Source organism: Cupressus sempervirens, chromosome 6, assembly GCF_028749045.1.
Source record: "Cupressus sempervirens isolate cs-2001-9-10 chromosome 6, ASM2874904v1, whole genome shotgun sequence".
Classification (NCBI taxonomy): Eukaryota; Viridiplantae; Streptophyta; class Pinopsida; order Cupressales; family Cupressaceae; genus Cupressus; species Cupressus sempervirens.
Window position 1 is genome coordinate 150,902,001 of NC_143123.1, and position 27,669 is coordinate 150,929,669.

The 27,669-nt window shown below is 36.6% G+C and overlaps 1 protein-coding gene across 1 annotated transcript in view; it reads right to left on the reverse strand.

The window, feature by feature from the left end:
* Window positions 1-8,773: 8,773 nt before the first annotated feature.
* HCF109 (high chlorophyll fluorescent 109) overlaps window positions 8,774-27,669 on the reverse strand; it is an 85,209-nt gene continuing 66,313 nt past the window's right edge. The window contains exons 6-7 of the mRNA XM_089787202.1: window positions 9,367-9,553; window positions 8,774-9,113 (exon numbers count right to left, since the gene is read on the reverse strand). Coding sequence (XP_089643328.1) covers window positions 8,824-9,113; window positions 9,367-9,553 — 477 coding nt within the window. The 3' untranslated portion in view covers window positions 8,774-8,823. The remainder of the gene's footprint in view (window positions 9,114-9,366; window positions 9,554-27,669) is intronic.

Consider the following 27,669-nt stretch of genomic DNA (forward strand, 5'->3'; position numbering starts at 1 on the left):
CATAGTAAGAGGACAAAGAAATAGTCTGAGATGCAAAGATCGGTTTCATTTCTATTATTCCACAAGGAATAATATAGAGGCCAATTGGACAATGAGTTCGATGGTCTTGTTGATGAAGCTATTTGGATAGTGGGTCCATCTGCCTTCTACAACTCCTAACAAGGTTGAGACAATTTCTAACATGACTGGAATCTCCTAATAGAGAGACAAAGTCTCTTAACAAGGATTGATATGTATTGAATGTAATTCATTGGCTCCTAATAGAGTTTGTCCTCCTACAAGGAACTTATATATTAGTACATCATTTTGTGGTTACCATCCCCACCAGGGTTTTCCCTCTGATCAAGGGTTTCCCTAGTTTACATATTTGGTGTTATTGTGTATTTGCATCTTCTTATGGTTGATGATTATATTCACATATTTAAGGTTTAATAAGGTTGGTAAAAGTTATATTGATTTGATAACTAATTCACCCACCCTAGCCCATCAACAACCACCCCCCACCCCCGCCCCCCTCAATTATCTTGGTGAACTTTACTTTCTAACACTAGATTGATTGAAACACTAGATTGATTGAAACACTTCCTAGATCAACTTGTTCATCAATAAGTTAAGTGTTGGATGGTGCTGAAATATAGTAATAAGTTTTATAAAAATCAATGAACTTTTAGTGTTGAATCTCTTAAAGTTGTCATGTCATATCATCATTAGGATACTCATGATTAGATTTAGACTTCCTCCATTCATATGTGTGTGTGTGTGTGTGTGTGTGTGTGTTTTCTTAACTTTAAGTTTGCATATTTCTACTTAGCCACACCTCAATGCTACCAATGCATGATTCACTATCATTCTTTCTCTTGTTTTATTTTGTCCCATTTTGCTTTGAAGTGTTGCCCAGTCTTCATCTTTCACATTTGGACTTCTAGATTTCTAGTTGCCTATCATAAGGAAAACTATTGACATCATACCCAAATGTATAAAACCTCAAGAAATTTTTTAAATTCTTGTCTAGTTTGTCTCTTAGCTTTGATTTTAGAAACCCCAAAGCAGTGAAACTCTCTCATCCTCAATTGAGCCCAATATCATACTAAGACACAAAATTACAAGCTTGAAATATTCTTATATTGAATCATGCAACAATTTTCTCCTACTTAGACATATCCAAAGCCTTGTTATTGATCTCTCTTCGTGGGGGTTCTCCATTATTTGATTGGTCAATTTCTATCTAAGAAGAGTTTCATTTAAAATTTCATTTATAGTTGCTCCTTTGAATTCTTCATAGTTGCAAAATTGCTTTATCAAATTAAGTAGCTTATCGCAATAATTAGTTGAACTATTGAGATTCCAATATTGAGGAAACAATAGACACTTTTACCAAATAATTTCTTATAAGGGGATTTGGTTCTAACATGTGAGGAAAGATTATTGAAATTTCCTTCACATAAGTAGTTACAAACTTAGCGATCTTGCTAAAATCTCCCCTTGTAATTCTTGCTAGTCTCTTCTTAGGGTACTTTCTTGGTTCCTCAAACTCAACAACGGAAAAGTACTGCATTGGTATCTCAAATTAACATACATTGGCACATAACTCCTTGTTTGCACCAAGTTGTGAAAAGTTATCGAAATTGTTCAAATCTATGAGTGTACAACACTTACAAATTTTTGGCCAGGTAATGTTGGTTGAGATCAATAGAGATTATTGAGGGTTATGCATGCCATTTTACACAAATTAGCATATACTGCAATATACATAGCTCTTTGCTAGAATTTTTTCATTATATTCCTCATTTCCTCTAGCATGGTGAGAAGAGTTCATAAAGTTAAGAGTGTCTCTATATTACTTAATCTCGTAAAAGGTCAAGAAATTTCAGTTGGTCTAAAACATCATGATTTGTGTGAATTAGTCCAAAAAAGGATGAATATTCTGAAGGAAAAAAACTTGTTGCATTGGTCCATCTAGAGAGATGTGTAGATGAGAATGCCTTAAATCTAAAGTTTTGAATTGCAAACTAAAAATAAATAAAAATAAAAATAAAAATCCAACTATTGTGTTTTTGGAGGTATTTCAGTGAAATAGAAAATAGGTTACATTAATCTACATGTTTTAAAACTTCTGGCCCAGTTTGGTAGAGCTTCATGAATAGAACACTCCATTAGAAGCCTCCAGTGAAAGAGGGTTTCCCTATCCGCACTTATCTAAAAGGCTTATCCCTTATAATTTGTAAATCCTCTCTAGATAGAGATGCCTTGCTCAAGAAAGACCCGTAATTTTGGACAAGGCTTTATTGTGGCTGAAATTTGTGGTCTCCAATTTTAATCCTTTCATTTAATACTTGTGTTACCTAGGATGTGTCCCTCACCTAAAAACTCCCTCCCTGTATCAGGGACATTTCAAGGACTTGGGGATGGCTAGGGGATGTCCCCACCCATACCCTTTTTTGAAAATTTCCAAGAAACATCTCAGAAACTTGGGGACTTCGGGAAAAAAATTTGGGGACGTCCATACATCCTATGGACAATTGAGGATGCCTTGAAAGTCCCTAGGATGGATGGGCGTCCTCGATTTTATATAAAACATCAACATTTATAAAATATTTTCCTTTTTAATTTTATAATAGGTCCCTCCTAAGTTCACCCTGACATGCTTATTATTGTTTGCTAGTTAATTTTTTCTATATGGAGCCTTTTGATTATGATTTGACAACATTACGTTAAGAATCATGGAATTAATACCGTTGTTATCGTACACTCAGAATTATATAGCAGACTATTTGCAAGGTGATGGGAAAGTCTGAAAAGTGCACTATAGACCTAGAATATGCATCTTTAGGTCATTTTCTAGCAATACATCAATGCTTGGTTGTTCTTGGGTTGATTTGGGTTCTTTGTGGAAGATATGGTGAATATAAGAAGTTGCATTAGGATATCGTCTTACTCTAACAAGCCTATATCATGATTAGAATTGTATACAGGACCTTTTTGTATCAATATCAATCCACTTATAATGAATTGGAAGTGTAATTTCATAATTAAATGATAGTAGCATGTCTCAATTTGGAAGGTGAATTATTGTTCTTACTGCTATTGAAAATAAATTCTAAATTATATTCTTGAGTATATTTCAATTTTTTATCTTATTATTTTAATATTACATGAGCAGTAACAATAATTCCAACTTATGAATTCATTATAGCATATTGAGCATTGAGTTTAACTATTGAAATATTTTTTTATTAAGGAAAACAGGTTTTGAAGAGAGCCTGAGACCCTTTAACAATTCAAAAAAATTTACAATGAAGCCCAAACCAAACAAAACTACAGACCATAAGTGGAACAGGTCACCAAAGAACTAGGTGACCATGGTGGCAACAAAGGTAACACAATATATGTTAGCCACAAAAAATAGGTTTTGACTGGGCACCTAAAACCCCATGGTTAATAAAAGGTAGACCATAATTCCCAAACCATGAACAACTACATAGTACAGCAGGCCAGAGAAAAGCCAGGAGCCAAAATGGGATAGGGACTCAATATTTCCCTTTCAGTCCCTTCTTTTGGGAACGCAAGGCCACATCAAAAGTTGGATTGGTGGGCTTGACCTTTTTACCTTTAATAGTTGTCCAACCATCCTCCACCAAACCAGTAGCCTTCTGCCACGCGAAGTCATCTACACCACAACTAGTCCCCAAAACCCCCACGGCCAGGGGAGAGTCCTGGGTCACACCAAAAGAATATACAACAGCAACATCCAGAGGTGGAGCCACAAGAGGGGCTATAGTCAAAGGGCTAGTGACAGAAGCCGAAGGGGGAGAGGACACCATCATTGGGGCAACAATTGTACCATCAAAAATGTCTCGAGGCGAGCCTCTATCCCCATCAGAGGGGGCTTTCTAAACCGTGTAGTGAACATTCGAAGCCCCTTTCCACCAAGTAGGTGACTTCTTCGGTCTAGAATCAGAGGAGCATCAAGCAACGAGGTGTCTAGTCTTGTGGCATTTTCTGCATTGGAAGGGGATACCCTCATAGTCAAGAAGTTGAATCCATGAGCCAAGAGTGGTGACCAACATAATCTTATCAGGGAGTCCTTTGGAGACGTCAATCTCCACCAGAATGTGAGCATACCTCATCTAAAACACATTTGAAGACATTGTATCGACCAATAAAAAACTCCCAAGGGCCTCCCCCATCACCTCCAGGACAGAACCCAACCAAAGGTCAAAGGAGAGATTCGGCAGTCTAACCCACATCAGGAATTTATTGAAGGATTTTGTTGATAGGTCAAAATCCTTATACCAAGGTTTAGCCATAAAAAAGAACTTCTGATCCCCCCATGAGAAACCACGACGCAGAATGGTGTTTCTATCTTCAATGGTAGCAAATTTCACTATGAAAAAACCCCTAGCTATAGGGTAAATTTGGGTTGCTTCCGAAATGAGGGGCTCCCACACACGGGTGATCCAGGTGTGTAGATCTGACAGAGATGGCTAGAATCCCTTGAAATGAAAAATAGCCGTCTGATGCAGGAGCATCTTGCATTGGAAAATTATTGAAATATATATATATATATATATATATTGAAAAAGAAAAAAAAGACAAAAAAAAAAAAAAAAAATTCTAGAGGAGAGAGAAAAGTGACGAAAATTAGAGGAGAAATAATAAAAAATAAAAAGGAGAAAAGAAAGGAAAAGAGGATTTTTATTTTCGAGGTGCATAGGTGGCATAAATAGAAAAAAAAATTTAAATAGTTGTCATTACATTAATCGAGGTGTGTAGGTGGCATCTTAGAAGCTTGTGGAAAGTTTCTTAAATCTTGCATTTAATATTTGTTGTGATCCATAAAGGAAATGTAATTTTCTAATTGGGCCACATGGTGGTGCTTAGTTGTAATTCTAGAAGGTTATGGAAGTTTTAGAAGGTTGTGGATATTGTGTAGGAGGAATTCTAGAAGGTTGTGGATAAGTCATGCATAGGGTGGTAAGTGCCTATTTAAGCAAGGCATATGAGCATTTCTAATCAAGCTCAAGGTGGAAGCTTGAGGAGTAGAAGCTCAAGGGGAAGCTTGAGGAGTAGAAGCTCGAGAAGGAGAAGCTCAAGGAGTAGCTTGGAAAGGTGAAAGTTGTGGAAGGTGAAGCTTGGAAAGTTTCAAGGTGTGAAAGAGAAGGAGAAAGTGAAGAGTGAGTTTTCCTGAGTCTGTGGACAGAGCGCCGAATGTGAGGCAGTTTACAGCAAGATTATTGTGGAGTTGTGAGTGTGTAGGCAGAGCGTCGAATGTGAGGCAGTTTACACTTGGATCTTGCATTAGGTTTGTGAGAAGAGCTAGTGGTTGCGGTTTAGAAACAAGGAGGTTGCTTGGTGGCTTGCGAGCACAAGTTGAGATCTCAGAGGTTTCTACCAGAGTGTGGATCTGGACTAGCTTGGGTTTGGATTGGATCTTGAGAGATCTTGGAAAAATGTTAGTATAATTGCTATTGAATTTTCAGGTATAATAAAATTGTCTTCATATTGTTGCATTATTGGTTGTGAGTTGGTAAGGGTGGTGTGGCCCTTCGTCAATGGTATCAGAGCGTTCTACATCAAGTGGTATCAGAGCGGCCCTCTATCACCGTCATGGACGAGAAGTTCTCCACATAAGTGAAAATCTCCTTAGCAATTTCAGACCCTAAATCTAGCATAATCAGGTTGCCAACGGTCGCAGGCACAACATGGAGCCCTGGGTGCATAGTCTGACCACCAAAGCCACCACCAATTTCGGCCTCATAAGCAGCTACATCGACGTAAGAAATGGAAAAACAACCCGCAACACCACTACCCTCAGCAATAACCACCCTAGTAGAAATAGTCGTAGAAGAACCGCCAAGACCAACCCCAAAGGCAAGGGCAGGAGAAGACAGGGAATGAAACCTGTCTAGGGCAATGCCGCAAGAGGAGCCAGGAGCAAAAGAGGCAAAGGGAGCCGCTGAGCTGAACCCTACACCATCCCCATCCAAAGAAAAAGCTCGTACAAAAGCCGGCGCAACGAAACTAGGTGTAGACTCTCGCTCAAACAAGGCAGTTCACTTCACAGGTGTAGACTCTAGCTCAGACAAGGCACTCGGCTTCGCAGGTGGTGACATTTTGTTCCAAATACTTTTTATGCTATTGAAATGTTGATATTAAGGATCTATGATGTTTAAATGACATGGTTTATCCATGTCTTCATATGAATGTAATGTATATATGCAAAATTTTGCTATATATTTTACATTTTCCCTATATTTATATATTCCCTCTCCCTAAATAAATAAAAAATTGGCAAAAAAAATTGTGATCCCATAAACCCATTCCACCATCCCTGTCCTAGAAAGTCGGGGGAACATAATTTAATACATCCTTGTTTCTTCAGTTTGGGCTAGCTTCCCTCTTTAGTTTTGATATGGAAAATGTTTTTCCTCTGCAAATTATTTAGGGAAACTTTATTTAATCACAGATGTAGATCAAATAGTGAGGCTTTTTATTTTCCTAAATATTCTAGTTGATTCCTGATTTATCCAGAAGATTTTTATTGGAAAGTTATCAACATGATTTGGAAGCAACAACTTTTTTGATTTAGGTATTTTTTTAAATGAATATCATAGTGGGTAAAAGTACAAAAAAGTCACCTTTTAGGCTGACTTATTAGAATGACTAAATTTGTGTATTTCTATCTAAAAATCAATTTTGTTCAAACATATGATCTTGATAAATTTATTGTAGCTAAGTTATATATGCTCTCACATTTTTCCAACTATAAATGTCTATTAAATACATGTTTTATACTAGTTTGTATCCAATTACTAAATAAATAAAAGTATTTCAGAAAACAAAAGTTTTAATAACTCTTACTATTTTTATGATATTTTTATAATAACATATAGACACAATTTTATAAAGTTCAAAGTCAAGAATATTCTCATATAGAGTTTATGGTATTTTATTTAGATATAGCGAATTGTAATGAAAAATTCTACAAGTACGTATTTTAACACTCGAGATGTCAATTTTAAGAAAAAATATATATTATACCATATAAAAACAATAAAAATCATATGATGTTCTAGAGGAGCGATTTCAAAATGTATAATTTTTCTTTTGGTTAGAATAAACTTATTTTTAGAAGTATGGTGGGAGATGCAAACTATCAATTTCAAGTGAGTTGAAATTTGAATTGTTATAAAAGAGAAAATATAGTTCTAAAATCATTTCTTATTTTTTATTGTTCTACCAATATATGTTATTTATAACATAAGTTGAGATCAAAGGGAAGTGAGTTTATTTCTAGATATGTTTGTGGTGAGAATTAGACCCCCAATTTTTAGCATTTTTCAATAACTAAAAAATTGTCTTTAAAAATTAAAAAAATATATCAAGTCTTATTCCAAAAAAAAATTAAAAATTATAATCATAAACTTCATCCATTTCTACACATTTCATTAGTTTACTTTATTTTCAAATTCTAAATAATAATACCAATTTTATGTCATTGAAAGTGATCAGTTATTCTTTTGTTAGCATTTTCCTTTATAAAAAAGTGACACAAATTTGTGTTTTTAACCAATATGTTACAGGCCATCTGGCAGCAAACTGTCATAAGTCTTGACAAAAGGGGGGTTTAGCAAAGACACTAGATGATCAATAGCGACTCCGAGGTGGACAATCTCTAAGATGTCTCTTTAGATAGCACATATGTAGCTTCTTTGAATTCTCCTTCAACACCTGAATCCCCTCCACCGAAGGGTATTGTGACTCCTCTCATCTGTCCTATTGTCGGGGGTCATCATCTATATTTGTCAAGTGATGCCCCTTCTAGATATCCATATATATTAATTCCTCCGAAAACTCTTCAGGAAGTCCTAGAGCTTAGATCAGTGTAAAGAAATTTTAAAAAAAGATGCCTGCAGCTAAAAGCACCAAAGCAATGAACAAGACGACTCTTTTCTCATGTTTAAAAGGGCTAACCAGGTATATTTGTTGTTTTGAAGATTCCACTCCCTTTCAACTTCTTATACCAGAAGTCTTGATCGGTTTTCTTGTTAACAGAAACAGTCTTTTGCTCCCGTGTTAAGGGTCTGAAGCACATTCTTAATATTTATATTTCGATGTTTTATATAGCACACAAGTGGGCCCCTTGCACCGTTATTAACAAATCCAAAAACAATGCAGGAACCATATACTAATGCTTAAATTCAACTTCTACATCCAATGCACGCGATTTCACTTCAGTTCTTGTTGGTTGGAGTTCTTAATATGACTTAAGGCCCATGACTTTAATATGATCTAGGGGTCCCTTTAGAATATCCCTACCAGGTTTTATCAAATTGTTGACCAGAAATGATAAGGTTATTCAAGAGCTCAAAAGACCATGTTTTCTTCAGATTGGGTACTTCTATAGTTCTAAAATGTAACAATCCTTGACCAATCATATCGCATCAACTTACTTCAGATATTTCTATCAAGGTTCAATAGAATAATTAGTCTGTCAATTTCATTGACCCATATTTCATAAGTGGCAGTTCACATGAACCCCCCTTCTGATTTTCTCGATTTACCCACTGAACTTTTTAGAAGCTACTCCACCAAGGCACCTTGGAATGCATTTTTAAAACTAGTTTACCAATATGAAGTTTTACTCACTGAAATGAAGCTCAACCAGAAACTGTAATCATGTGCAATGATGGGAAACATTTATGGAAGTAATTACAAACATCTGGTAACTTGCACAACTGGAGGCAAACAAACAAGAAGAAGAGAAGAAAGATGATTGCAAAATGGCCAAAATAATTAATAAGCTTGTAGTTATTATCAGATTTATGATATGTTGTTCACATGTTTGAATCTTAAGTAAGACATGATGAATGGTTCCAATTTCCCATCCATAACAGCTGATATATCAGAGGTCTGTAAACCAGTTCGCACATCTTTCACTAGCTTATATGGATGGAAGACATAATTCCGAATCTGTTGTCCCCATTCAGCTTTTACAATATCACCTCTTATCTGTCGGATTTCAGAAGCACGTTGCTCCTGAGCTATTACTAATAACTTTGCCTTCAAACGATTAAGGGCCTTCTTCTTATTGTTGAGTTGACTTCTTTCCTCTGCATGAAAAGAGATTTAAACATGATTCTACAGATAACAATAACCAAAGAAATAAAAATGTAAAGACAGAAGAAAAGTGCTATAATATACAGATATATGTACACAGGTTTTAGTAGTACAATTAACATTTTGAAGGAAAAAATTTATCAAATGTTTTTGCTCAGGAACAGTTAATGGCATTCATATGTTCTATACATCAGATGCCAGAAACCGAAATGTGTTTTTTCTCATATGGTGAAAAAATAAAAAGACCTGTGCATCGAACAGCAATTCCAGTTGGAATATGGACAATGCGAACTGCTGATTCAATTTTGTTTACATTTTGGCCACCTGCACCACCAGATCTTGAAAAGCTCACTTCAAGATCTTCATCCGGTAATTCAACATCCAAGGATTCATCTGGAATAAGAGGCATAACCTCCACACCTGCAAAGCTTGTCTGCAAAAGTACATTTTAACCAAAACTTGTTACATGACAGGAGGTGACAAAGTTCAAGCACAGAAAGAAGGCCTGAGAAACCAATTGTTAAGAGCAAAAATAATATAGATACTTTATAACTGTTCGTCATTAGTGTCTAGACCTTCATCTCATGAATAAAGAAACTAATAATCCAATGCTACTGTCAGTATTCAACTTAGGAAGCCAGTTTCATTTTGCATCTTTGAGAATGCAGAATGGTGCTATATTCTGCGTGTCTAAAATGAATAAGGTACCATCTGTTGATGTTTGGACCAGAAATAATGATAAACAACAATAAATTTATATAAAAAAATAGGTACAAAAGACGCAAGAACTTATCCTGGAAAAATCCTTCAACTTGAAGGGAAAAACCCAGGAACACCACAAAAATATTTATTTTATTAATATAAAAATGTTCAAGTACAATTCTTTCCACATAATACCAAGTGTGTTCACACAAAACAATCATGTATATATATTGAATTGAGAGACTTTTCATAGAACAAACTAAGGTCTCTTCAGTTTCCAAAAGCAAGTCTCTTCATATTTCCAAACACATGACTCTATGCATGTCATATATCTCTTCATATAATGTAAAAACCCAGCACACATTGAATGCCGCAATGTGCTCACTTAATATGACGGAAATATCATCATAAACATCTTCTCTTATAGTTGACGCAATAAAAAAGGTATTGTTCCAATTTCAATATATGGCAAAACCCGAGATATAGATCTCTATCGCAGCTACAATCTTTAACACTCCCTCCTAGCAACAGAGATATCTTTAGTATGGCAAGCACACGTAGTTGCAATCAAATATGTTAATAATAAATTCTTATCACATAGATTCTCATTAAAGCATTGTTATCTCAGCATAACATTATTTACTACAATTACTTCAAAAGAGAATAAAATTAAATTCATGGAGTCACACGCATGACTTCCACCATGCCTACTCATAAAGGGTGGAACGAGAGCTTGCACTTCTCCTAGAGGTGAATGCATTTTCACAATACTTACTCACGGAGGGTGAATCCAAGGTTTGCACCTCACACCTCACCTAGAAAAGAATGCATATCCACCATGCCTACTCGCATAGGGTGGATCAAGGGCTTTCACCTCAGACTTCTCCCAAAGAGAATGCATTTCCACCATGCCTACTCGTAGAGGGTGTATCAATCATACCTTACTCGTAGAGGTTGAAGAATTTCACCTTAAACTTCTCTCGCAAAGAAGAACTCATTAAAACATATAAAGATCATCTGAATGTTGAGATTCCCTCTCAGCCGAGACTCCCTCTCAACAAGGGCAGCAAACACACAGTTTGAATATCATAATAAATTGATTAACTCCAATGATTGATCAAGAAAAGAGCTTTTGCAGTCTCCCTTTGTCACACAAGCTACCTATAAAGCTGAATAGAATCCCTCGAAGTATTATTTCTTGTATATGATCTTTCTCTTTTAATGAAGATATGCATCATCAATTCAGTCCCATGACTGCAAGCAATGCCCCCAAGTTCATTTCTAACAATCTGCATAATCTCTTATCATCTCATTGCGTCTTGATTTGTCCCACAACCAAGAAAGAATAATAATAACTCATTAAAATCAACTTATCATGAAAAGATGTATAGAGATCAATGCTAAAAGCACTCACTATTCCCCATGCTATAACAAAAATTCATAATCAATATTCAAGATATAATCATAGAATTTTAATTTCTTTGTAGTTTGGATGCACAGGAACTTAGCTCTACAACAAAACATTCCCACGTTGAAAGATCTTGTACTCTTGGCAAAACCAAATACGACCTTGTACAACTCAGGAAGGTGCACCTGTTGCTTTAGGAGGCTTCATTCAATGGCCCAACGCTACACATTGCTTTGTTCTAGAGCAATAAGTTTGTATGTTGTTTTAAACTTTTTCTCGTGTTCTTCGCCTCCCTTTGTGATAGATTTTTCTGTGATCTCACAATCTGGTTTGATGTTTCATAGGTTTGTAATAGTATTCTCCAACAACCACTTTAACAACACCACACTAAGTCAGAATTCTGATCAATAACTCAATTATCAAATATACATGACTACAGAGAGTATATTTAAAACTGAAACATGATACAAAAAGATACAGAACTGACCATTGTGAATAATAATCCTCCCCAATACTGATTATATCCATCAAATTCATGAAATGATTGTCCAGATGTCTCAAGACAGGAAGAGATACATCAAATAATGAAACTGAAAGAATAATAATCCTGAACCCAACACGATGGGCATAATCCTGCAAATAACAAAAGATAGACAAGTTTCTCAAAACCTGATGAGAGAGTAACATACGGAAGGGAAAAAGGAAAGTGAATTAATCTTTTGTCGTTTCACTCACAAGTGCTAATTGAACTCATGGTGACTATAAAAAAAACTCCATAACAAGAAAAACAGCCACAACAAGGAATGTGTAACGATGCCTCAATAGTGGCAATAACACCATACATAAGCAAAAGATACTGAGTCAGCGGCTGAGTCATAAAACATGAAAGATAAAGAACCGATCCACTGAAGGGGAATAAATATGCTCGAGGCTAAAGTTTGGACATCACAGAAGCAATGAAGATAGCTTTCCAGAACCACTAGCCTCCTCCACCTGCACTACACTGAATGCACATAGGCTGCATGGGGCTTGTCCGCAATATATCACTGCTTGTCCACAATATATCACTGATTTCAAGATACAGAAGGCCTATGTCAATTTTTTAACCTTCCCTGTATCAAGGCACCATCCACCTTAATGTAGCCAAAATTCTCATTCGCAATTAGAGCCGAAATCTCACCGACCTGTAACTTGGCTGCTACAACCAAATACATTTCATCAAGGTCTACCTTCTATTGTTGCCCACATTCAGTCCCTTGGCTTCTTCCTGAGCCTCAAAACAGAATCCTCTATTACAGCTACTATTTTCAATATTCTCTTAATTGTTGTTATGTAACCTGCTCTAATACCATGTTGATGTTTAGACCAGAAATAATGATAAACGGCAATAAATAAAAGAACAAACTAAGTACAAGACAAGAACTTATCCTAGGAACACCCTTCAACTTTAAGGGAAAAACCCAGCCATACTAGAAAAAATATCTCTTTTATTAATATAAAAATGTTCAAGTGCAATGCTTTCCACTTCATACTATGTGTATTCACACAAAGCAATCATGTATATATATTGAATTGAAAGACTCTTCATATCACAAGTGAAGGTCTCTTCAATTTCCAAAACCAAGTCTCTTCCTATTTCCAAACCCACAACTCTTTGCATGTCACGTCTCTATATAATGAGACACCTAGGGCACATTGAATGCCACATTGTGCTCACTTAATATGATGCAAATATCATCATAAATATCTTCTCTAGTTGATGAAATACAGAGGTTTTGTTCCAATTTCAATTTACAGTGAAATCAAAGATACAGATCTGTATCGCGGCTACAATCTTCAACACCATCCACCCCATCATCATGATTTGCATTTTGTATTTCTATAGTAGCATAAATATTTTTTTAGTGCAAGGTATTATAATTTTTTCTCTGATAGAAATCAGATGCTTAAACCTTGGCCCAAATCAGTTAATATGATGAACTATATTACAATTTTAGCATCCAGTAGTTAAAGTCTCTAGTTTGCACCCATACCAAATTGTGCTGACTGCAAACTTTACCTTCGTGAAAACTAGTTGACCTTTCATGGCGCACTCACAGAGATGTTATATTGCAGATTTTGTCTTGAAGGTTTCAATTCACCTCTATTTTCGTATTAGCAACATCCCCCTCCTCCCAAAACTGCTCCACCGCCATCCCCCTACCATCCTTAAATTTAGGCTCTTGATCCTCTAGTCCCCAAAATCCATCTACGTGTCTCCCCATTCCCTCATCAAGAAACTCCATGGAACTATGCATTTCATGGTATAAAAGCCAGTTCATTTTTTGGTAGACTCACAAAAATTTGTGGCCATCATGAAAAAATTTCAGACCTTTTTATTGACTAATTTCTTTTAATTATAAAAGCATGGAAAGGTCAAAGGTTTTTGAGATTGCAAATCTCTTAAAATTTTGATCCTGTTCCTGCAAATTGCAAGCTGCAAAATCATGTTTTTTCTGCACATAAACAATTTTTCCAAAGGTTTCCGAATATCCCATACCTATTTTTGAAGAAGATTGTCCTTTTATTTTGCATTGTTTTGGCTTATTTACCTGTTTGAGTTTGATTGGAAGTATGGGTTCGAAGAACTGGTTCATTGTGTTAAAATTGGATCGTTTTGTCTTTTCTGAAACTTGTAATAGCACTTGTCATTTCTTTGTGTTTCAAGTTACCTTCTCAATGCATACGTATATGATATCAAGAGGCATGTCTCTTTAATTCTTATTAGTTATCAATAACATTTGCTTATTATCATGATTAAGCATATGATTATAAATTTTCTCTCTCTCTCTCTATATATATATATATATCTCCTTAGTGAGTTTTATCCGATTAAAACTACACTAACATTAGCACTCCCTCTTAGTTAAGAAGGATAACCACATGGGTAAATATTACACCATTGGTAACATTAGAAATGAGTCAAATGACACATTAGGAAATCTTTGATCAAAAGATTTCCACCATTTTGATATCATTGATGCGGAGGGATTTTAAAACCTTTTGATGCAGGAGCATACAGAGGTATAAGGGCAATCCTGTGTCACCCAAAAAAAAATGTACTTAGACTTAGTTTTTGTTTCATGTCTTTACATTTTTGGATACCAATTTGGGTCAAATAAAGGTTCCAACTCTCACAGTTCCACTATCAGTGCGTTTGAAAATCCCGAAAAAATAGGAGCATGTATTTGGGCCATCATTTTGGTAAACTAAAAGGTGTGAATTGGCTAGATGAATGTAATCATGATTTAGAGCATTCCAGAAAAAGAATCAGGTCTATAGGCCCCACGGTTTGAAAGTTATTGCAGTTTTTCGGGTTTTGGAGACCTAAGAATGCTTCAAAGTCAGGTTTGGGGCATTAAATGACCTCGAAAAGGGTCAAAAAATGGGGGACGAGCAAGCTTGTCCATAGGGCTATAGAGCGCTTCGAGAGCTTTCCGAAAATGTACACGGTTCGTCAATCGGAGCTACGGTTCAAAAGTTATGCCTCCCGAAAGTTCAGTTACTGTTTCTGGATTCTTCTAGATTTGCACCGACTTCTAACGCAGCTTCTGGAACCTTCTATTTTGTCGGTGGATGCCTACTAGCACTTTCTAGAATGTACTCCTAGTCCTTAACCCTCCGGGGTCTATTTAAGGAGATTTCTGGCATTGTAAAAGGCAGTTCGGAGTGGAGTTTGAGAGGAGGTACTGAAAGGAGAAATTATCTCCAGATTTACGCTATTGTAAGCCCTTAGGGCATGTTCTGAAGTTTATTTTCTCTGTACTGTTGTAATAGCTTATTTTCTCAGTTAATATAATTTTCCCTTTCTGTTGTGTCCATTTTGTTCTTGGGTTGTGTCCCCATCAAGTGGTATCAGAGCTGGTTTTCTTGAGTGTGTAGACAGAGCGCCGACTGTGAGGCAGTTTGCACCAGGACTGTGTGGTTGTGGGTTCGAGTTAGAAGATGCCTCCACGAAGAAAGCGTGGCGGAAGGGCCAGAGCTATTAATCCTGAGGAGGTTAGAGCCCTCCAAAGGCAGGTACAAGCATTGCAAGAGGAGCTTCGTAGAGGAGCAAATGTTGCCGCAGGTGACAACAGTGAGGATGACAATGAAGAAGAAGTAATAGGACCAGAAGGGGAACTTGACGGGGAAGTTCTGAATCCTGTAGAGGAAAGGCTTTTTAGGGCCATTACTAAGTTTGGGAAAAGACCTACAATTGAAGTGGGTGTATTTTCAGGAAATCTGAAACCAGATGAGTTGATCGATTGGATCAATGAACTGGAAGAATACTTTGAGTATGAGGATATCAGGGACCCAGATAGGGTTAAGTTTGCAAAAGCCAAACTGAAAGGCCATGCCAAAATCTGGTGGCAAGAGGTTCAATTGGAAAGAAACAGAAGAGGAAAGGAGAAGATCACAAGATGGGATCGCATGGTGGACAAATTGAAGAAGCAGTTCATTCCTGTGGACTACGAGCTTGATCTGTTTAAGAAGATGCATGGGTTAAAGCAAGCAAGAAGATCAGTCCAATATACAGAGGAGTTTTACCGACTCTTGATTAGAGTGGGGCATGCATAAGCAAATAAGGAGAAGGTTGCTCGTTATATCAGTGGGTTGTGACCTAGCATCCAAGAGGAATTAAGTTTGGTAAGAATGACCAGCGTTGAAGAGGCATACCAGTTTTCCCTACGAGTTGAAGAGAAGTTGAATAAAAGGTTTGAAGGAAGACAAAGAGGGCGCGGTCAAGGAGGAAGGGGAAGTGGTAGATCATCTGGAGGCCGCAATGAAACCCAAAAGAAAAATGAAGATGTGGGTACTAGCAGGAACCAGAGGAATGAGGGTTTCAACCGCTCCCATGATCAAGACTTTGGAAATCAAAGAGGAAGAGGTAGAGGACGTGGACAAGGAAGATGAGGCTTCCGTGGTACCTGTTTCCATTGCAATGAAGAAGGCCATCGTGCCTTTGAATGCCCTCAACGACAAGGAAGGACAGATAGGAGAGCTGAGGGCCAAGCTAGGGTTGCTCATGTGGATGAGGATGCACAATCATCACATTCAGAGGATGCAGAAAGAGGAGAGACCTTGGTAAATGAAAGAGTCCTACTAAGTGGTGAAATTGAACTAGGGCAACGGAGGAGTTTGTTCCGTACCAGATGCAAGTGTGAGGATAAATGTTGTGACGTGATCATTGATGGTGGTAGCACTGATAACTTGGTATCAGAAGAGATGGTCTCTAAGCTGAAGCTCAAGAGGGAGAAACATCCCCAGCCCTATCGGATTGCTTGGGTAAAAGATGATCATAAGGTCCTGGTAAGTGAACAATGTTTAGTGAAATTCAAAATTGGGAGTTACCATGATGAAGTTCTCTGTGATATTATTTCGATGGATGTTTGCCATCTATTGTTGGGTAGACCATGGCAGTTTGATAGACATGCAGTACATGATGGACATGCAAACACATACTCTCTGACAAAGGATGGAGTTCGCCACAAATTGAAGCCCATGAAAAAGGAAGATGAAAAGGTATGTAGCAGTGCTAGGATTTGTCTTGTTGATGGAAGGAAGTTTTTAGATGGCATGAAACATCAGCATATGTGCTATGCTTTGATTCCTACGAAAGATAAAGAAGGTAGTAGTGAAATACCATTTGAAGTTTCAGATTTACTAGGGGAGTTTGGAGATATTATCTCTGATAATGTTCCAGATGGATTGCCACCAGTAAGGCAAATCAATCATCAGATAGATCTGATTCCAAGAGCTAGTTTACCTAACAAGGCTGCTCACAGGATGACTCCTACTGAAACAGAGGAGCTAAATAGACAGGTTCAGGAGTTATTGAGGAAGGGCTTGATTCGAGAGAGCCTGAGTCCATGTGCAGTACCTGCAGTACTCGCACCAAAGAAGGATGGAGAGTGGAGGATGTGTACAGATTCTCGAGCTATAAATATGATCACAATCAAGTACCGGTTTCCTTTGCCAAGGATGGATGATATTATGGACTGCTTGAGTGGAGCTCAGTACTTCACAAAGATAGATCTAAAGAGTGGTTATCACCAGATACGGATTCAAGAAGGAGATGAGTGGAAAACAACCTTCAAGACCAAGGAGGGTCTTTATGAGTGGTTAGTCATGCCCTTTGGATTGACGAACGCCCCAAGCACCTTCATGCGGCTCATGAATGAGGTACTTAAGAAGTTCTTGGGAAAATTTGTTATTGTCTATTTGGATGATATTTTAATTTTCAGCAAGACTTTGGAAGAACATTTATTGCATATTCGTAGTGTCCTTGAAAGGCTAAGGGAAGAGAAACTGTTAATTAATCTGAAGAAGTGTAACTTTGCAAAAAGGGAGTTAGTCTATTTGGGGTTTGTTATATCACCTGAAGGTCTCAAAATGGATTCGGAGAAGGTAAAAGCCATCTTGGAATGGCCTACTCCAAGGTCTGCTACTGAGGTAAGATCAGTTCATAGTCTGGTTAGTTTTTACAGGAAGTTTATTAAGAATTTCAGTGGTATATGTGCACCCCTAACTAATACAATAAGAGGGGATAGAAAAGAGTTCAAATGGACTGCAGCAGCTGTGAGAAGTTTTGAATTGTTGAAGAAGAAGGTAACAGAACAACCTGTGTTGGCACTTCCAGATTTTAGAAAAGTGTTCCAAGTAGATTGTGATGCCAGTGGCAGCGCTATTGGAGCTGTATTAAGCCAAGAAGGTAAGCCTATTGCATATTTTAATGAAAAATTGAATGATGCAAAGAAGAAGTATTCTGTTTATGATCAAGAGTTCTATGCAATAGTTCAAGCCTTAAAGAAATGGAGGCATTATTTATTGCCAAAAGAATTTGTTTTGTATACTAATCATCAAGCACTACAGTACCTAAATAGCCAAGGTAAATTGAATCAGAGGCATATGAAGTGGGTAGAGTTCTTACAGAGCTATACATTTGTGTTGAAGCATAGAAGTGGAAAATCTAACAAGGTTGCAGATGCACTGAGTAGGAGATAGTTGTTGCTTACAGTAATGCAGGTTGAAGTAGTTGGGTTTGATGAACTCAAGAATTTGTACCCTGAGGATCCTGATTTTGCTGAAGCATGGAAAGCTTGTAAAGAACCTGTTGCTGTAGATAGAACCAAGTGGTTAGACTATTTGATTCAGGATGGTATGTTGTTCAAAGGTAGTCAATTGTGCATTCCAAGGAGTTCCATGAGGGAAAATCTGAGAAACACAGTGGAGGGATGGCAGGACATTTTGGTCGAGATAAGACCATTTCCATTCTTAGAGAACATTATTTTTGGCTTCAAATTTCACAGGATGTGAAGAAGTTTGTACAGAGTTGCCAGGTTTGTCAAGTTGCCAAGGGGTTTAGTCACAATACTGGCCTATATCAGCCATTGCCTGTTCCATCAAGGCCATGGGAGGACATAAGTATGGATTTTGTTCTTGGATTGCCAAGGACACAAAGGGGTAATGACTCAGTATTCGTGGTGGTTGATAGGTTCTCCAAAATGGCACATTTCATTTCGTGCCACAAAACTCATGATGCTGTCCATATTGCAGACTTGTTTTTCAAAGAGGTGGTAAGACTACATGGTCTTCCAAGGAGTATAGTTTCTGACAGAGATACTAAATTTGTGGGGTATTTCTGGAGGACATTGTGAAAAAAGTTGAGAACAGATTTGAAATTCGGTTCCACGCATCACCCACAAACTAACGGCCAAACAGAAGTGGTAAACAGGAGTCTGGGCAATTTGCTGAGATGTTTAGTTGGGGATAAGCCCAAGGGATGGGATTTGATTCTACCACAAGCAGAGTTTGCTTACAATAACTCTATAAATAGGAGTATTGGAAAATCACCATTCCAAATTGTATATGGGAATAGCCCAAGGAATGCACCAGAATTGAGGAAGATAGAGCAAGAGGAGAGGACAAGTGCTGAAGCGGAAGAATTTGCTGAACATATCAAGCGTCTACATGAGGAGGTTCAAGCACACATTACCAAGATGAATCAAGAGTATAAAGCTAGGGCTGATCAAAGGAGAAGACATAAGGAATTCCAAGTAGGAGATTTAGTCATGGTGCACTTACGAAAAGAAAGATTTCCAGCCGGTACTTACAAGCTGAAAATGAAGAAATTTGGCCCTTGCAAAATTTTGAAGAAACATGACTCAGGAAATGCATATGAGGTGGAGCTACCAGAAGGTATTCACATTTCTCCCATCTTCAACGTTGCAGATTTAACAGAGTATCATGATGATGGTGCAGATGAGGAGCTGGTTTTAGAGCCATGTCCAATTCCTGCTTCTAAGAAGGAGGAGATAGAAGACATTCTAGATCATCGTGTGGGTAGGAGTACTAGAAACAAGCAGTATGAAGAGTATTTGGTGAAGTGGAAAGGACGGCCGATCGAGGACTCAACTTGGATTTCAGCAGCTGAGGTTTCCCATTTGGGATTTCCTCTACCATTTATAAAGTGACAGGGTCACTTTTCAATCTACCCTGGGTGTCTGATGCAGGAGCATCCAGAGGTATAAGGGCAATCCTGTGTCACCCAAAAAAAAATGTACTTAGACTTAGTTTTTGTTTCATGTCTTTACATTTTTGGATACCCATTTGGGTCAAATAAAAGTTTCAACTCTCACAGTTCCACTATCAGTGCGTTTGAAAATCTCGAAAAAATAGGAGCATGTATTTGGGCCATCATTTTGGTAAACTAGAAGGTGTGAATTGGCCAGATGAATGTAATCATGATTTAGAGCATTCCAGAAAAAGAATCAGGTCTATAGGCCCCACGGTTTGAAAGTTATTGCAGTTTTTCGAGTTTTGAGACCTCCTAAGAATGCTTCAAAGTCAGGTTTGGGGCATTAAATGACCTTGAAAAGGGTCGAAAAATGGGGGACGAGCGAAGCTGTCCATAGGGCTATAGAGCGCTTCGAGAGCTTTCCGAAAATGTAAACGGTTCGTCAATCGGAGCTACGGTTCAAAAGTTATGCCTCCCGAAAGTTCGGTTACCGTTTCTGGATTCTTCTAGATTTGCACCGACTTCTAAAGCAACTTCTGGAACCTTCTATTTTGTCGGTGGATGCCTACTAGAACTTTCTAGAATGTACTCCTAGTCCTTAACCCTCCGGGGTCTATTTAAGGAGATTTTTGGCATTGTAAAAGGCAGTTCGGAGTGGAGTTTGAGAGGAGGTACTGAAAGGAGAAATTATCTCCAGATTTATGCTATTGTAAGCCCTTAGGGCATGTTCTGAAGTTTATTTTCTCTGTACTGTTGTGATAGCTTATTTTCTCAGTTAATATAATTTTCCCTTTCTGTTGTGTCCATTTTGTTCTTGGGTTGTGTCCCCATCACCTTTAGAAATCAGGTTGCACATGCATGCATGCAGATTTCATAAATTTTGCTCAACAAAAAGGTCAACACATAATGATGTTGCCCATTCAAATTTGCATTAGAATTGGGTTTTCCTGTAACATGATATGAGATAACAATACAGCAATAAATAAATGCATGAAACTAAAGAGGATCCTCCAATGGCCGACAAAGACCATTGGAGGATCTTTAGAAAACCTCCATGCAAAGGCCACTCTCAAAACAACAAAGAGATCCGGCTGATAGAAAATGAAAAGTAAGAAAATGCTAAACTAATAAAGATCTGATTTTCAGATTTCTTCCAAATGAAGACCTAAATACAAACAGAAAAATGTATGTTGAATAATACACAGTCACATCCGTACAACACTAGAAACTCAAGAAAATTACAGGAAAACTCAAGGACTTCATTCCATTCACTTTCTCCCAAAAAAAATCTCTCCCAAAAATCTCTCCCCTAAAATCTCCCTTACAATATGCACTCTTTCTCTTTTTGAAAAACCTTCTAATGTAACTCTCAAGAAACCATCTTATCTTTCTTGTAGCAGTTACATTTTGAATGCCAATACATGATGCTTTAGGAATATTCGTCATTTTCTTCCTTTTGATTTTTCCCATAAAACATTTTCGAAAATTAGAAACTTTTAATACACCCAAAACAAACTAAAATAAACTCATACTAAGTCCTAAGTGGATAATGTTGGGTAGGCTTATAAGAATGTCACCTAAACATGTCCACGACATGGAAAAGGGCTTTTATTTTAAAACATAAAACTCTAAACTCTCACACACACTAACATTTCAAATTTCAGATTTTAAATTCAAATCTTTCTGATATTTTCTTCGTGCCCCTGCATTTTAGTCATATTGTAGGTTGTCTTCCTGTCGCAATATAATTATGTATTAATAATGTTGCATGCTATCTTCCTGTCACATATGTGCTCCTGCACCATACTCCCGAATTTCAAAAGTTTTCAAGTCCCTTGGAAACACCTACAAAACAAAGCATTAGAAAAACATATGGATCCCTTCAGCTGGACTTTTGGTTTGTACTTGTCCTCCATCAGAAAACTTGGCCTTGCTTGAACTTGTATCTTTTGAATTTGCTCTTTCTCCTTTATCTTTACCTTTGGTTTGTTGTCCATTGGTACAATAGAAATAATTTTCTGCTCACTGTGCATCCAATTCATCATATTCTAAATTTGTATGGCTGCTACATACACTTGTAACTTCATCACATTCTGAATTTTTATTATTCCTGCATACACTTGAATTTGTATTCTGAATTTTATGTCCCAAAAATAATTTCTTACCTTGTCATAAACATATTCAGCCTCCTCTTCTTTTTCCATAACATCATCCGATATCTCTTCTTTGGAAACTTCTTCATGCTGAGTCTCCATACTACCACCATGCCTTTTCCATTCTCCCATGATGGTTGCAAACTCTTCTCATAAATCAGATACTTCTTCATGACCTGCTGCTGCACATTCTTTATCTTCATCCTCATGCCATTCCTCTTGGCATTTCACTTCACCATGCATATTTAAGGCTTCATCATTTTCCTTCAAAATCTTGTTCATAGGAGTACATTCCAGCATTGTACTCATCTCTATTTTCAAAGGACACATTATTGTTTTAACCATAACTTTATCACACTCAAATCCCATAGGACTTGCCTCTTTACTCCTCTCATTAGCATTTATTGGTTGCACTCCTTGCTACAATTTATGTTCTTTTTGCACTTCATGTTCTTTCCCTTCCAAAGGAAAACTTATATCTATCATTGTTGAGATTTCTCTCCCAACTTCACATACATCTGCATTCTTTATGGCTGCCTTCTCCACAGTTTCATTAGCCTCCACCAAAACTTCTTTCACTTCCTCTTTAACTTCATAATGCATTGGAAATGCTATCCTATCAATAAGGCCTAAACTTCTTGATTCCTTCCATGTTGCATCATTCTTCAATTGAAACAACATCGTCTTCTTTCCATGCTTGTTGACAGTATATGTGTTCTCTCTATAATCATACATGGTTGACCTATTATATTGCCATGCTCTTCCCAAAATCAAGTGACACTCTTTTAAAGGCATAATATCACATTCAATGGTATCAAAATATGGTCCAATATTCAAAGAAACATATGACTTTTCAAAGACATCAATCCATTGTTCATCTCATAACCCATAAGCTCTGTAAGGTAAATCATGAGGTACTCTTGGAAGATTCAGTTTCTCAACAATTTCTTCTGAGATTATATTTTCAAAGGAACCACTGTCAATTATAACTTTGTATACCTTGTTCTTGCACTTGCACTTTGTCCGAAATATAAAATGTCTTTGGCTATAGCTTTGTCTTTTTGCTTCTTCTTCTTCCATTATGATGCAGAGCTGCAGCCTAAAAACCATTCGTGGATACACTGAACTCAAAGGGTTGCTTCAAAGGCTCACACTCATCAATCCAGAAACCTTCACAATCTACACATTGTATTTTGCTACAATAACATAATCTACTACATGAACATATGACATAAACGTACTTTGTTATAATTTTCACTTCAAACTCTACTACAGGAGGATCAAATGCTTCAAGAACAAAGAACCAAGCTGCTTCTCAAAAACTATAATTTTTCTCTTCCATTTACTATCAATAATCAAACCAATATTTGCTTCTTGTTCTGTTGCCAAACATAGCATACCATGCACAAAGGAAACACTCTTCTTTTATTTCTACGGTCAAAAATACTTTAAGTTTCTGTCTTCTTTCTACTTCATGAGCGTAGAATGCTTTAGAAACATTGGACATTAAAAGAGGATAAATATTTTTCCACAAAAATTTGTAATCTCGTTCTTTCACTTATTGCCTTCAAGTAGTAGTGATTGAATTTTGTCAAGCACTTATCCCCTCAACTAAAGAAAACTGACCATACATTAACCATGACCAAAACAAATTGTCCAACTTGATGCTATTGATTTTAGAATTGGGAATTTATTTCCTAAAAAACTCTTTTAAAAATCTATCAAAACAAGTTGATGTTATTCTTTTTGATAGACTGCCATTCAGTCACTTATAATTTTTGGACTCGACAATATTTCAAAGATCGCTTAGTGAAGTTCTACGTAATTTGATTTCCTCCAATATATTCAAATTTCAGCAAGATCCAATCGTTGGTTGGAAAGATATGACCTGCGCAACATGAAAACCTGTCCAACTTGGCACTCACAAAACCATAGCTTAGACTGAAAATGATTTGCATGCATTGAATTTTCCATAGAATGAATGGTGTTCCAGCTGGGCTTAACAAAATCTCACTCTAAATTCCAAATGAAATATAAACCAAGATGATGCCCAAATGAGGAACTTTCAATACTTTACACATAAATCAAAGAAAGTGGGCCGAATTCAGACCCAAAAATTGCTGTTTTTTTTCTTCCCATTCTTTTACTCCAAACCAATCTTTGATGAACATGAGCATCTATCAAATACTTTCCTATTCAAACTTAATGCAATTCACAGAAGAAAACAGTCCAAAACAGTACCCACATGTCAGAAACTGAGATTGAAAATTTCAGACTTGAGAAGTGTTGATATGCACTTGGTAATTTTCCCAAAAATAAATGACAGATAAAAAACTTGTTCAAAAGGTAAGTTTATGTATTCCATGCCAAATTCCCATTAACATGTTGATTTTAGTGAGGAAATCACCTTCTTTCACTCCATAATATGGCGACACAAAAGCATGCCCTTTTTTTTATTATCTTACCGAAACTTGGCAATAAGATTCAACTCTATGAATCAATATTCTCCACAGAATATAGAGGCATGCATGCAATGTTCAAAATATTCACACAATCACAAAACATTTTCTCATCCCAAATCTTTTGCTGGGCTCTAATACCAAAAATGATACAGAGAGATTTGAAAACTTTAGAAAATCAGTACACAACTTCAGGCTTCACATGCATGAATGCAGGTTTCAGCAAATTCATAGAAATTTAATGAAATGAGGGTCAACACATGAAGATGTTGTCCATTCAAATTTGCATCACAACTGGATTTTCCTGTAACATGATATGAGATAACAATACAGCAATAAATAAATGCATGAAACTAAAGAGGATCCTCCAATGGCCGACAAAGACCATTGGAGAATCTTTAGAAAACCTCCATGCAATGGCCACTCTCAAAATAACAAAGAGATCTGGCTAATAGGAAATGAAAAGTAAGAAAATGCTAAACTATTAAGATCTAATTTTCAGATTTCTCCCAAAATGAGGATCTAAATTCAAACAGAAAAATGTATGTATAATAATACACAATCACATCCATACAACACTAGAAACTCAAGAAAATTACAAGAAAACTCAAGGACTGAATTAATTCTATTCACTTTCTCCCAAAAAAGATCTCTCCTAAAATCTCCCTTACAATATGCACTCTCTCTTTTTGAAAAACCTTCTAATGTAACTCCCAAGAAACCATCATATCTTTCTTGTGGCAGTTACATTTTGAATACCAATACATGATGCTTTAGGAATATTCATCATTTTCTTCCTTTTGATTTTTCCCATAAAACATTTTCGAAAATTAAAAACTTTTAACACACCCAAAACAAACTAAAATAAACTCATACTAAGTCCTAAGTGGATAATGATGGGTCGGCTTATAAAAATACCACCTAAACATTTCCACCACAGGAAAAGGACTTTTATTTTAAAACATAAAACTCTAAACTCTCTCTCTCTCACACACACACACACAAACATTTCAAATTTCAGATTTTAAATTCGAATCTTTTTGATATTTGCTTTGTGCCCTTGCATTTTAGTCATATTGGAAGTTGTCATCCTATCGCCACCAAACTTCCTTTTGCAAAATAATTTTGTATTAATAATGTTGCATGCTATTTTCCTATCACATATGTGCTCTTGCACCAATCATGAGTATTGGCCTATCAGAATATCAACACATGATATTCAACAAGTACTCAATAAGGTAATAGTCTATCAGAATATCAACACGTGATATTCACCAAATACCTATCATATATCTATACAAACTACTCATAATAACATTTAACGCTTAGTTGTTGATTTACATATATCTATATATCTATAGACCGTCATATATCTATGAACCTATCATTAATCTGTATATCTATAGACTGTCAAGTGAATGACATCTAACACTTAGTTGTTGATTTACAAGATATAATCTCTCATGATCTACTTCAACATTTACATAAAATATATATCATGATTTAAGTTATTGTAAAGTCGTCACCTTCCAATAACTTCCACAGATACAAGTGATAATCATTTAAATGTCGTCACTTCCTCATGATGTACACAGGGGGCATGCCCATACACACATGAGATAAAAAATTTACACGAAGTCATCACAGATACTGTCATGCGGTGTTGGCATGACATCAACCATGAAACATATCAAAGAATAAGGTTTTCACCTCAACCTTATCTCTCATAGAGAAGAATGTATTATGAGGGATTGCACTTGGGACCTTTTCACAAAGAAATACTAACCTTTTGACCTCAATGTCAAGGTTACTTCTAATAAAGTGTCAAAAATCACTCTGAATCTCAAATCAACTTTTGAGTTTCTTGTTCAAAGTTACTTCTGATGAAGTGTCAAATGTCAAACTCCCTCAGATTAACATATCCTCTATCTGCTTCCTCTTTGTCCAAGGTTGCCTCTAATGAACTATCATGCTTCCTCTTGATATAGAAGGATATTCATAATCTCAATCATCAAAGATATTCGCTTCAAGAACCTCAATTTATCCAACAATGACAAATCTATTAAATATTCTTCTTCATACCCTTTTGAACTACATCACTCTTTATCTTTGTCAATGGTCTTCCATATCTCATGCTCATTCCACCATGAAATATACTCAAGACGTCTTTGCTCATCATGGTAGGTCACAACAAAGGAATTTCAGGACTGATCTCCTCTATACACATTGAAGAATGATGACTCAGTGTAGATGTATCACAATCTTTAAATGTATGTTGTGGGTCATGAGATTCTTCTTCATTCATATGTTAGAAATGTATGCCTTCATAGAATAAGGCATACTATGTAGTAATTTACTCATATTTTTTTGTCAACTATGTGTGTATGGATATATTCCACTTTGGCAAATGTGTGGATTATGTAGATAATCTTATTTACCATTCTGCTATAAATTTCCAAGGTATGTAGACTACTAGTAGTGTCGGATAACAAACAAACACTTGTATGCTTACATCAATATTTCCATAGATATACCTAGTATTCCAATACCAATTAGAATGTAAGAAGACAACTATCAAGTGCTATGATTCCCCTCAAGACAACCCATGTCCAACTGTCTCCATCAAGTACTTTTTTCATTCTCAATATATATCACTTGATGGGCCCACATCTTGCCCGAAGCTTTTACACTTATTGGGGGATCTTTCTTATAGATAGCCAGCCTCTGGTTATTTTAATTCACCCCTTATGCAAATTTGACTTATCCACATATGTTGGCTAGTCGGTGCTATAGATAATTGTTGACACAAAAGTTTACACCCCTACTTGAGGTATGACCCTCAGAAGACCTTGTGTAACATGGAAACAATCTCAAAAGTGTGGGATTTTGTAATCAGAGATTGAATCTCCAGAGAAGGTCAGCTTCCTCGCAATCTAGGGTGCACCAAACTAAGGCTTAGAAGGAAAAGGGAGAGAGATTGCAGAAAGTAAATTGCTGAAGGTAACAGGGGTGATGCACCAAGATTGATTGTGGTTATGACTCTACCTACAACTGCACAAAACATGAATGCAAAGTCCAAATACACAGATCTCGACTCAATCTATTTCTCAAAACTCACACACAGGTCAGGACTAATGAGCTGATACAAGGAAAATGACTTTCACAATGTAGCATTCATGAGCAAATTGACACATGTAAACTAGGAAGACAAAAGGAGTGCATTCAACACAAGGCAAGATATTTGAACATACAAATGAATATGAGAAGAGGTAAGCTGAAATTCTTATT